At 32.0% G+C, this 14,147-nt stretch overlaps 1 protein-coding gene and 1 non-coding gene across 4 annotated transcripts in view; both read left to right on the top strand.

The window, feature by feature from the left end:
• The window catches only part of LOC111003515, a 129,297-nt gene that overhangs the window by 93,837 nt on the left and 21,313 nt on the right, over positions 1-14,147 (top strand). For 2 of the 3 annotated variants that reach the window (XM_022274054.2, XM_022274055.2), the window contains one exon: positions 12,336-12,474. In XM_022274054.2, the coding sequence (XP_022129746.1) occupies positions 12,439-12,474 (36 nt within the window). In that variant the 5' untranslated portion in view covers positions 12,336-12,438. Of the gene's footprint in view, positions 1-12,335; positions 12,475-13,817; positions 14,086-14,147 lie in introns of those variants that run through there. The other variant, XM_022274053.2, reaches the window with a different exon arrangement.
• Positions 8,210-8,283, top strand: Trnat-agu. The gene has a single exon. It is a non-coding gene; the product is annotated as a tRNA-Thr (tRNA).

The raw sequence follows: 14,147 nt of genomic DNA, 5'->3' as shown, positions 1-14,147 counted from the left end.
TTCGACAAAACCCATATTTTAAGTACAAGTATTTAAAAAAAGAGAAGAGCGAATCGAATCTTAGCTTCCAGGTTTAACACATTAAAAACACAACAACAGAATAAAAAAACGAACAAAAACAAAAATTTCCTTTATTAAGTAAATAATATATATATGAATAACCAAGCACTTGATGGACAATGGTCAAAGACAACGTAGTCTAAGCCCGGTGGATGCAAGACCGATAGAGAAGATTTAATGGAATTTCCATCCGATTCTACTTATTATATAGAGTGCCCGTCATTGTGTGCTGGCGAAAGAATAGTCAATAGATAAATCCCGGAAACTCAGCTGGCCTGCAATCGTCGAATTGGAATTTATTATCTGTATAACATATGCGAACTTATCCCACAAAATGTACTTTTATGAAACAGGGGCAAACGCGCAGGAGGCTCACCTCATGTTAAGTGACACTGTTAACCATAGACACTCATATTTCTAGAAGGATCGCAAGTGCGTTGCCAGCCTTTAAAGATACGCTCGCAAGATATGGTATGCTCTTTTCTTGAAGGACCCCAATATATGGACGCTGAAAACATGTTTAAGAATTATTAAACAAAATATCTAATTGATATGCATTGAATTACTTAGCGCCTCGTTGTCACCTCATCAGAGGAAATTGATGCCGGCCATTAAAGTGTGTCCGTAATGATAACGTAGCGAAAATCAATTTGCTGTGACGGATCGCAGCGTCGAATGCGCCTACGCCGATCTCGATTCTACAATATATTACAGTGACGTTATTACATTATTCTATTTTGATTGAGTTCGATATTATTTATTTATTTAGTAATCCTACAGCTAACATAAATTATATTTAATTACAAACAAATACACTGAAAATACAACAAAAAGATTTATAAAAGGGAACAAACAAACACAAAGTATTTAATACATTTAACTAATGGTGATTTAATTTATTTAACTAAGCCTAAATTGGTTGTGTTGTGTGATGATGTAAAAGTGTGGGTATATACGTGATGGTGTGTATGTGGGGTGTGCTCATGATGTAGGTGATTTATCTTTTAGGAAAACGATTGCACGAAAATATAGTACCTTTGTATTATAAATTAATCAATTAATCAATAAAAAAAATACAGGATGTATTTTCTTTGTTGATAACGCGACGAATAAAACATATTTCATTAAATAAGTGTGAATTGACAACGATCATTTCCCGACAATTCCAGACTGAACCAGTATGGTCATCAAATCACTAACTAAAAGGAACCATAGAGCTTATAAAAATAACAATGCTCGTACAAAAACATGCTATAGAAAACATATTTATTGGCTTTTCAAAATGGGAATAATATTTCAATCTGCATTGGGAACTTTCCAGTTATCAAGATTGAAGGATTGAAATAGATCAAGTTTCTAGGTCTGTTTTCCGAAAAAACAACCTGCCAGGGTATTGCACCCATACTCATTTGTTTTTTAGATATTTATTTCGCGTTGCGAATTGTGTTTAGGTTACCTATGCGTCACATAATTAAAATAACTGTGAAAATTACGTCCCGTTCTAAAGATTTATAACTCTGCATAGATGTATCCGGAAGCACCACTCACTACATTTGCCACCAGCAAGTATCGTGACCCAATCACGGGGTATTATGAGCATAACTTGGTCGTAGTGTCGTCAACCCCAATTATTTCTCCGTTCATAAATGATATTCGTGACTTTATATATGGGGTAGTTATGTGTTAAAACTGATATGTTTTTCTGTTACACACGGTAGAAAGTATTTTTATCCGGAATTACCAAGACTCGCTTAGTTTGAACTTCGATTAAATACTGCTGTAATAATTATCTTGCATTTAACAACAAAAATTGATACAATTATGTGAAGACGCGTAGCTGCATTTTCAATATTTTCGTATTTTCCCTAAGATTTAAATAGCAAAACTCAAGTAACGGAGTGATGTAAGCGATATCTGATTTCCATCATAAATTTCGTAAGGAGAGCGTTATAATCACGGCATGTTGTCTAAAAGCGTTCCCGTGTAACCGCTGATGTATAGTCTGTGGTCATAGGTTATAGAAAATCAACATATATTTGTATACGTTTGAGCAGTTTTTGAGGCTATCTTAAATTACGATTTGCAATGAGGAAGACTATCTTACATTATGTTTGACGGATAATAGATTATTGCCTTGTTAATGGACAAATTATAACAATGCAGAATAACCTACATTAGTGAAAATCTGCTAAAATAATTAACATTAATGGACTGACTAAAAAAAAAAGTTTTAGGTAAAAAATAAATATGACAAGAAACGATCAATCAATGAAGAACGTTCGTAGAACTTTTAGTTTGGTAGAGCCTCCGAAATAGTGCTTATTTAAAAAATAAATAGCTTTATATCGAACATGGATTGAAATTCCTGTTTTATTACCATAGTTACCAATTATTACATAAATAACTTCGTAACCATGGTAACAAAGACGGTATTTGCCGTCGTACAAAACTCTTGCAATCGTCTAATTGCACGCAGACAAAGTCGCGTTTACTAACTTGTTTCATACCAGTGAAATATCTACGATAGTTGCCGAGGTATTTAGCCTCGAAAGGCCGGCTACTGGGCCTATTCTTTTGATTAATCGCAACCAGATTGCAAATGCGCACACCCGCGGCTATGTACTTTGCACTTTAGGCTCTTAATCATCAGGCTTTATTATATATACATATATAAAATAGAATAAAATTAAATACTGTTGAATAGTAACTAAAATAGTGAAATAGTAGATATATCTATTATACTCTTATTTTTATTTCCGTATAATTCTGACAGCTATCATTTTTTGACATGTCAGAGATGGCAAAACTTTTTGGTCGGGCACATTTTTCAATTTTACTACAAGTCTGAACATCTGAGGCTATCTATACATAGATTTTATTTGTTAGTGAATTTATCCATTTTATTAAGTATGGTGCTCCACATTAAAAGTAGTTTAACGGCGACTGATAATACGTATAAGTAAAGATAACATTTTATTTTTTTTAAGATTTACTAAATCTGGAATTAGTAGGCAGTGCTGGCAGCTATATAAATAAAATAAAATAAATTAAGTTTATTCGATATATTTTTCGTGATTTTGAAATATTTGCTATATTTGTATTAAGTCCCTTGAGGAAGTAAATATTTAGGTTTACTTTTTTGTAGGAAAAATAAAAGATACGTAGCATTTCATTTTTTATTACTCAATGGGTAATTTTTTTACTTTTTTCGGTGGATAACTTTTTTAGTAGCAACACCATTAAAATGTCCGAATTCTACGGAATAAAAAATCCGAGTATACACGATAAATGCTCAAGTACTTTTCCATGTAGGCTACTGCGGAAGTAAGTAGGCAACCTTACCTTAAAAATATGAATGACTCGGAAACATGTTTCCATTACGAGACAAAATATAAGCAATTTTTTTAAGTTTTTATAGTTACTTTACTTAAGTTTGGGTGAATTTTTATAACCGAAATATTACTTTCGTATAACCGTGTTTTTATATAAATTGATAACGCACTTTTATACTGAAAAATATTACGTACACAATATAAATATTTAATGCAAATCTTCCGCTTATAGATCGTAATTATCGTCAATCGTGCGCATCTTATGAGGGTAAACAAATGAATCCAGTGTATTGAGTTAATATATGAACACAAATAAATGTTTTGTTATAAATAATAATAAATCAATTATTTGCAAAGAAAGTGGTACATTCAGATTGATATAATATTAACCGCACAATTAGCCAAATAAAAATAGGCTTGCAAATGTCTTATTAATTATTATGATGTCATAAGAACAGTTAAGTTATTTATACTATTATAGTCTACATACTCTCCTACACTATAAAGGCGCGTTGCCTATACAAATTTAATTCGGATACGTAATAAAATATTAAAACAACTTAAAAACTTAATATTATTAGTAAGTAAAAAAAATTAAATTATAAAAGTCATTTTGAGTCTCATCAGTAGTTAATACTCGTGTAAATAATACAACCCTGAAAGTAGCGACAAACTATGTTAGAAAAATCCTTCATATACATATTATATGTTTAAATGTTGACTTGTATTTGTCATAATCACATCGCTATTGTTTAAAGTACTTAATAAGGACAAAAGTCTACATAAATCGCATGCTGATGTTGGAAACCAAAATTCGTTTTGCATGCACATATAAAATACGAAAAGTGTTCGCAAGTTCCCAATGTCAGTAGTCAGTGGTGACGTCATAACGTTGCATGCAATGGCGCCAACATTAACGCCCCATGACGGATTGCACATCACAGTTAAAGCTTACAAATCCTATACAACGATTCCTTGATCCGCGATCGATTTTATATCCCAATTGAATGGAGGAAGGCTTACTTTTTCTCGTATATCAAATGAAGAGGTGATAAAATAGAATATTTGTTAAACATTTATATAGATGGGCATATCTGAACATGAAGCCATCTATAAATGCGCGATACGCTCACCAAATTCTCGCCAGCTGAAAAGTGCCCAAGCCGAGAGGCATCGCTATTACAGCCCTTCTGGGGTGGTTCTTGGTAGTGCAATGAGGCTTCAGTGGGTAATGCGAGTCCCACATAACCCTCCCGCACTAATAAGTTTCACTGTGGAAGAGTGTGTGACATTTCCACAATTAAAAAACAATTTCAGTTTTCCAGTTAGTTTCCGTGCGGTTTGATCTCTTGGCGCTGCATGGAAATGTGGGGTTTCTCTGCATCTTCTACCAAATATACCAGGGAGAGTGTTCAGTGGAGTTGTTTGGACTAATATCTGCAGCAAAAATTCATTCCACAACTGTGCATTTCTTAAGATAGTTTTTGCTGCGCACCACCACTATGTGGAACCAGCTGCCCACTGAAGAATTTCCAAACTAATTCGACTAAGGGCCCATGATGAAGAGGCCTTCTGTCCGTTTACCTTCTATCACATAAAAATAAAATAAATTAAAATTAAAATATGGGAGTAATAATTAAACTCTAAAATGACCCAGTACCCAGTTAAAATCAAAAGGTTTCTTAAAAACATCAAGAGACATTTAATTAATACAGTCGACAATATAACTCTTTCAACTCACATGCGTAAATCAATACGTCTCGCTTGACATGAAAATTAAAATAAATAATTAATAACAATCAATTGCAGTTTAATTTATATAAATACCATATTGGCTGAAGTAATTAAAATATACGTTTGATCTTGTACGTTGATCGTAAATACTTATAATTTATTGATAAAATTTTAATTGATGATATTTTGTATTTATTCGCTACTAAGTTCAGAGTATATTTGCGTCAGATTCAAATTGAAATCGTCAAATATTTTAGTTAATAATTAATCATAATATATTTCTTTCTAGATAATTGTAATTAAATAACATCTAAAAATCACAGCTAATTAATATATAAGATTATTTGTTGAAAAAATTATTCAAAGTTTGATGGAAATTATAGTACAAGCAGTAGTACATAGTTCGAATTTTAGGAGCCGAAAGAAAAGAGCGTACCAATTTCTTAAAGACCGGCAACACACTTGCGATTGTTCTGACAGTGCCAGAGTCAATTGGCGCCGGCATCACTTCAAATCAGGGCGGCTGTATAAAAAAAAAATAAGCTGACTTGAATGAATGAAACCTTTATTTTAAAGAACCAAGTTCTTACACCTAATAACTAATCTATGAATTAATATTATAATTGATCTACTCAATATTCCTCGGTGTTTGCTAGTCTGTCCTGGGTTGTGCTCCATACTGGGTCTGCTTCTTGTTTAAGATCGTCTTCTCATCGGATCAATGGTCTTCCTCTGTTCCTTTTTCATGGATACTATTCTAGAATATATTTAGTCAATGTCCCTGTACTATCTCTTCTTGTATCATAATTTTAATTGTTTCACACTGTATTCTATATTTTATTGTTTCCTCCTATTTCTTATTTTCGTTAGTTTTATTCTGTCCCACCTTTTAATTTTAACATGTTTCGTTTAATTTCTTTTTGGTATATTTTTGATTGATTTTGAAAAAACTTTGTTTTTATAGTCTCTGTATTGAATTTTTCATAATACATTTATGAATCATCATCTCTTTCATGTACTTGCTACTCTTCGTTTTACGTCATTATCCGTCAAGTTCTTGAGGGATATAATTGCTTCTGAAATCAACCTGTACAGTCCTTATTTATAAACAAACAAGAAACCTCGATGAGGTAAATTATGTTTTATCAAATATTAAATATCTCATTTTTACTTCAGTTGCCTTAAAGGACATACCTGTAATTCAATATAGTAATTATTTAATACAAATAAGATATGCGCGCGTGCGCCGCATAGCGCACGAGTCTGCACGAATTGTAATTGCTTCTATACACAACTTCTAACAACGGTTTAGTTCAAAATAGACCGACAAATAATGTCGTGCGTGAATCAGTTGTTCAGGCAAATCACTGCGTTGAAGCTGATAGGAGTTCAGTCTTGGCGAACAATAATTTATTCAGAGGATTGGTTACTTGTCTATATCAACTAAAACAGTGCCTCTCGTATGAGATATTAGAATACCATTTCTTCAGCTTACTTCGTATATTTAAATTTTGATTTGTCTCTAGTTTTACCTACATATTAGTTTCTTACATTTAAAACGTATTTTCTTCGCTTATCGCTATTTCTCCTTCAGATGCCGTTTCATCTTTAACCACTCCAAAAAACAAAATTTTCAGAATCACAAAAAAAATTCTTAAAGTGCAAAAATAGTTTCATTATAGATAGGTAAGTGTTATGTAGAAATTATTGTCCAGTACCGTAGACATGTCAAAGGACGAAAGAAAGTCAGAAAGGTTTATTGTGGGGGCTAGTGCACTTTTTTTTAAAACTAAATATCTATAACTGTTTCTTCTAGTTATATAAAACTCTAAAATCCACCTTTACTAACCCAGTTTCAATCCCAGTCGTTTTTTTATAAATTTAGGCACTTTTAGCGAGACACAACTACATTTGGTCTATTTCAGTATTTTCGAGTGAGTAGTACTAGTACATAATATAAATTCACTAATAATTAAATGATAATATAAAATAACTCAATTAGGCGATCTAAAAAAGGAATGCTAATATTTTAATGCGCCAATAGACTTAATAAGAAAATGACTTTACACCCACTAAACAAGTTATATCAAAGGCTATGCAAAGAATTTCCATTGTATATATGAGTCTTTTCATAAGGAATCATTCACAAGCATACATTTTATGTTTAAGTTTATTTGTTCCTGTTGAATTGTATAGCAATTGGAAATCTCTTCTGAAAAAGATAGAGTTATCATAGACAGAACTTCTTCAAGTAATCGGTTGCCACATGTTGATTGATAGAAACTTTTGCTATTTTTTAATTTTAATTTTGTGAAAGAGTTCCGAAGAGCCTCCATTGTATGTCGTAATGCACATGAAGAATTGAAGAAAAAATCCACCAAACTGTATTAAGAATTTCACACAAAATTTACGAATTTTAATACCAACTAAATAGTACTTACCCTTGTGTATACTATGCCTTAGTATTATGTAGATCACAGAGCATTAGCTATGTAGATCATCGGAAGGCGCCGATACAAGATCTAGTAGATAAAATCTGATTGAACTGACAATTTATCGCGAGTTCAAAGCGAACGATATTGCCATGAATTATTTATTTGTTCTTAAGTATCCGGGAATTTGCTGATTAATTTATAATAATAAGTACTTGAAGTATAATATAATTGTTACATAAAATCCCGTATAGACGTATTCTTAATATCACTGATTGCGATGTTAAGTTTAAACAACAATAATCCGGTAGTGATTATTTAATACTGCAAGAACTGCGATTCTTACATCTGCTTTATTAATAGTTTTTCTATATAGCTAAGCAAGTGTCTTCTATGCCTTTATCATACTTATTTAATGTAATTAAGACATCGTTTTAAATGTTAATTGTGCATATACATTGGTGCCAGGGTTAGACCTAAGGTTCGCATGCTTAGCCAGAATGCACAATACTGCATCTTCTAAAAAGTATGATGACAATCAGGAGAACAGTACAAGAGCGGAATTTGAGATTTGGTGAACTGGTTCACCATTTCTATAAAATGCTCTTCATCGTAAGTGAGAGCATAGGAATTTTCCCTCTTTACTCACGTGGCACCGTGGCTTAGTTGGTTAAAGCGCCTGTCTAGTAAACAGGAGATCCTGAGTTCGAATCTCGGCGGCGCCTATATTTTTCCTCAATAATATACTACAAACAAACAAGATCTCCCAGTCTTATAAATAATTAAAACTAAATATAAAATGTCTGCGATGTTAATGGATTGCATTGATATTTAACAAATTATAGGCTTATACTAAACGACGCATAATTAATATTTAAATCAACTTAAAGCAATAAATAATTTTAATCCCCTTACATTTGAATGCTAAATAATCTTAATAACATGCTAATAACGCAGGCTTTATAATGAATGCGGCATTGTGATTGGTTGTTTTTAATTAATTGTTAGACACTGTATTGTGATTGGTTGATGGGTAATGTCACAAGTTCTATCTAGCATATAAAATTGTATTTTGTTTTTATGTTATTTCGATCAATTAATGTTGCTTCATCAAACTGTAAGCTACATTATTTTTAACACACACATACACGCTTATTTTTGAGTTAGAGTAGAATAAGATTAAGATCATAAATTTTGTTGTTGAAAGGTTACAAGTATAGATTTGTATCTATTTCACTCAGAGAAATATCTAAGTAATCATGTAGTAATTATATGAGCACTACATACTCCCAACATTTGTTATAAGGATTAGACATTATTATTATCAGTGTAATAAATTTATTTAAAAGTTAATTTACTTTGATATTTTTTATAATTCAAGCCAAATTCCGCAATATGAGCAGTTGAATGCAGAGTAAAATATAGTTTATTATTATTAAGGGGTTTTATTTGATTTTCTCGATTATGGAATTAGCGATTTGGATCGAACATTTGAAACTTTATTCAATTAAATTAAGTCATGAATCATGAGCATTTTGAAGCTATTGATTGAAGTTATAAAAAATAGGAAAACTATAAATAAGGAAGAAATAAAAGGAAAGGAAAAGCAGTGATAATATTATGGAAATATATATAGAATAAAGAATTACCGAAATTGTAAGGTTAGCATCCTCTATTGGGGGATAGCGCTTCATTTTTTACTAAGCAATATGTTAAGGAATATTTACAGTATTAGAAACATGTATTCATGTGAGCAATTAACAAAATGATCCATAACTTTTGACAGAAAGTTAATTTTCTCGTCTCGGCTAATGAAGTGCCGGTTACAGCTTACAACTTAATTAAATCCCGATTAACTAATTAGTATTTGCAATACCTTGAAGTAAACATAAATTCATAGGCGATCTTTTTACTATCTAATTTAAAGTATCAATGCGAATATGACCGTTGCTAGACTAAGCGTGCTTAAGAGCGCCCAACCCGACTATCTTTCCATACAAACGCTCTTACGTGATTATGGCGTTGTAACAGATTTTTCTTTGAAACTTTTGAACTAATAGGCATCTTTTGCACTATATCTAGGTTTCTATCAAAACGCAAAATTAAAATTTTAATATACAAATTCAGTACAGACCTCCAAAAATCAGCTTTTTGCACCAATTTTATGTGAAGTTTGGGCGTTTATAACGTACTTAATAATTGAAGCCTGAAAAAAATATTTGCATAAAAACCTTGCAAATTTAATGGAGTTTCTAAATGTAAAACTTTTTTTTATAATTCTGTAAGGCTTACGAAAAAACACGTATTTCTTGGAACAAGTTTTTTAGAACAAGTTCCGCATACTACAAATTTTCAATGTTATCGCGTTCTCACTTGCTTTTAACGGTTGAAAGATAGGAATGATTTTATTTTTTGCTCTGAATATTACATAAGATGTTTTTGAGATATTTATGGTTAGCAGATTTTGTTGAAACCAAGAATATAGAGAATTTAGGTCTGACTGAGCTCGAGCAACCATAGTCTGGATATTTATACCGAAATAAAATAAGCAGGTGTCATCAGCGTTAAAAATATAAAATATTAATATTAAAAATACAACACCTGCATTATTTCAGAGAAATGTACAAAACTATAGTTAGCAACTGTGCGCGCGTAGCGAGGCACGTGCGCGATACGAGATTATGTTTATGAATGACTCGCTACCGCCCGAGCGCCCCCGAGTGCTCAGCCGCTTTCTCTGTCTTTTCGCTTTACCTCTTGTTCTGACATTGCGCTGGATGAAACAACAAGCTTTTTGGCCATGCTCGCGTTGAAGTTCGTCGGATGGGGAAGGGCCCTCTTAAGACATATTTTTGTCGAATGTGTATGTTATCAGAAAGTCAATTAAGTAATGAAATCTATGAAACAAACCCATGATCAAAGCCCCAGACCCCAATGGGCCACAAGGTCAAAGTGAACATAAATAATTCAATTTTTGTAAAGGTTCTCTATAATTTTTTTCCCATTTGTAAAATTATTTCAGTTTATTCACTAAACAAACTTCCCGAAATCCGCTAACTCATCCGCCATTTCACTGAACATGTTGAATCATTAAACAAATATTTCAATGATAAATAATATCTGGCGCCGAAATAATTACACCGATAAAAACACTACTGAAACTTTATTACTGCTATAAATTAGTTTATGCGGATGTGGTCTTTATGGCTAGTGCAGGAGGAGATATATTAGTATAAAATATTAATGTTAATGTTCCCGCCAGTAATGACATAATAGGAGGTGTGATTCTTAAGGCGCCGATAAGGCAATGTTTGGAATTTGCATTATGACGCCATGACATTGATTCGTACTACGCTAATCATTTTTCTTATCTTTTAAAGGAAATACTTATTAAAAGAGAAATTGTATAGAATTTATATGTTGTAGTAAAGATTTTCTATCACTGTATTGTAATTTTTATTGTTATCCTAATAAATCGGACTTTCGTCGCTTGTTCGTTAGAATTATTCAATATATATTGGTATAACGCGTATATATAAATAATATACGCGTTATACCAATAAATTTCTTAATAACTCTCACGTTTATACCCTTATTTTATTTTACACCATCAAACAACTCCAAATTAGTTCACTTAATTCAATTCATTGAATAATTCTGAATTTTTTTCTTTTGTAAATTGGTTGAACCATTTTGTAAATATTATGTACTCGGTCTTCGACTATTTCATTACTATAATTGTTTGTTAATATATATAATTATAATAATATATAAATAAATTAAGGGTATTACAAGAGCCCAATATTTACATTTGATTCAAAACATCATTTGGATTTGATCTTTATCGTAAAAGAGCCAGGTAAATTCAATATATAGATATATTTTTAAGTTACACAGCTTTGCTTATGCTGCTATATGCTATTTTATATTGCAACCGAAGTTGAGGCATATTTATGCAAATAATTTACGAACTAATAAACAAACCAATAAGTTTTCGATTAAATTCAATTGCAGTTTAAACATCCTTTCAAAACGTTCAAACGGTCGTACTTGTGTGGAAATCACATTTATGTTACTCGCTTACGACTCAGAGTTACATAGCATTAAATTGGCAATATTTAATGAATCTATAAACTATTTGGCTTTCTAAGCCCTTGTAGGAATTTTACGACTATTTTTTAGGGCTACGGCTAAGAAAGTTTCTTCTTAGTATTATAGTGGGAAAAATGTAGGTTTAGAGCCATGAATTTAATAATAATAAACCAATAAAACCTTATAATTTAAATAGGTGTAATACTAGTATATGGCATGTGTAAGCAGTTGTTCACTTTCGCATGAATACTGATACATAAAGGCAAGTAACTGCAATAGATTTTATTGATACCCTATTAAGAGGCTCCACTCTTAAGGTCGGATGTTTGAAGCTGGGCATGTTATGTTTTCTCTTAGAGTGAAGGAAGACCAGGACCGAGTCCCAAAAATCTGTTACAGAAATGATGCCTCGTTTTTCAATAATCAAGACATTTTTATTTCAGCAGAAAGATTACATATTACATTACACAGACAAAATTAATGATAATGACTGAATCATTTTTCTATGTCTAACGAAACATATATAGTATAGTATAATAAATCTTTTTTGTGGCTACATTAATAATATCAACGGCGTTGTTCAGACTCATCTTCTTGTTTTTAAAGAAATAAATTGCCTGAGTACTAGTTTTACTGTTATAGACCTTGCTAATTAATTAATTAATTAATAATTGTTATGATACAGGTGCAGGATGTTGGTGCAACGGTGGTAGAGGTCGGGAGGGCGGCGGGAGGGGCTCGCGCGCGCCCGTCCGCCGGCCGCCTGCCTCCTCCGGCCACGCGCTACTATGCTGATGGCAAGCGCCCTGTCCACTCTCCTCGCGGTAAGCATAATTTTTTGCCTCATCTAGCTCCTTCACGTAGAACTAAGTGCAGGTCATGAAGTCCTCGGTGGAGCTGCAAAATCCAGCTATTCGGAAATTCCTACATCTGCATCTCAGAGCTGCAATATAAAAAGCAAAAGTCGTATTTAATTAAGCGGTATTGACATATACTTTTTTAAATATAGACAAAATTTTTATTTTTATAATCATAGTGAAAAACTTTAATTCATCGACTAAATATCAATTTAGAAAATGTGTAACAACACATTTCCGATATATTTTTGATATATTTTTTTTTAAATGAAATGTTACGTAATAGTATATAAATTATAATACAAGGATTTTCATAAATCAGCATCTCACATTCGCAAACCTTTCGAAAAGTGATGTCGTAAAATGTACTTATGCGGGATATTTTATACCTCAAGATAAAATCGAAACCTTTCTAGACAAACCTGATTGGAACTTAACCAAATGAGTTCGCTGATAAGCCAAGATGGGAGGCCGCTCCAATTTTCCTATTAGTACGAGGTAGAGAACATTTTCAAAAGGAAAAGGAATTTATTCCATAATTACAAAGACATTACAAATTGTTGCATTTAATTGCAGAGTTACTTTATTATTAGTGTTCTAATATTTTAGTTCGTTATTATGAAAACGCCGCTTCCGATGCTTAGTAACTTACACCATGTTATGCAGCCTTGACGTCCCGGTTTCCAAATTTAACTAAACAATTTTTTCAGGCCAATTATTTATGAATCAAAGGAGACCCAAGGCGTCAAAACTAACCAATATAACCCAACAACAATAAATCCAAGACCTTATAATATAAATAATAACTTAATTCTGTTGCACAGTTTTAGCAGTTTGGCTCCTAATCTAAAGCATCACCTAAAACGTTTATATGCTCCAATTAATATAATTACTTTATAATGGTTATTGGTGTTAATTTTATAGTTTTATTATTTAATGTGTGTGACTCAGTGGTTCGTAATTTGTATGATCAACACACATTTGTAAACTTATATTTTACTTGAACCCTATTTTAACTATTATTTAGATGTGTCCATAAAAAGCAAAAGGTAAAACTATTTATTTGAACTAGTAACGAGCAAAATGTTTAATCACTAATAATGGATAATAAGTTATTAGGAATAAAAGTGCTACATTCAGACTGATGAATTATAAAAAATAGCAACGAACACTTAGGGCGTGATAGACTAAATTCAAGTTAATGATGACACACTTATTAAAGTTCACAAAATATTTTAAACTCTATATAATATATCAATCACGGGTAACAATCAAGCATCACCATCGAAATGCTATCGCGTGAGCGTCACCTGTGCCAGTCAGGCGCAACCTGCGAACGATGACAGTTGGCTCGTTCGTCTGAAAAAAACCTGTCAGTTTACCGATGGCGGGAAAACAGCGCGCGCGACTTTTAATAATTTTTGAACTGTGAATTAATAATCTTTTCATTTTCATATTATGTTCATATCATGATGTGTTGTGTGAATATATGAAAGAACGGAAGTGCCCCCTCAAACTTTATGTATGAGTTATTTAAATTCTTGGATAAATTTATTTTTGCTTATGGCAATTAAAATGGTAAGTTTATAGATTTATGTTAAGCTGTAACTCTAAATACGTAATTCCTAGTGACCGCATGA

The sequence above is a fragment of the Pieris rapae genome, chromosome 5 (genome assembly GCF_905147795.1).
Source record: "Pieris rapae chromosome 5, ilPieRapa1.1, whole genome shotgun sequence".
Classification (NCBI taxonomy): Eukaryota; Metazoa; Arthropoda; class Insecta; order Lepidoptera; family Pieridae; genus Pieris; species Pieris rapae.
This window is presented reverse-complemented; position numbering and strand designations above follow the sequence as displayed.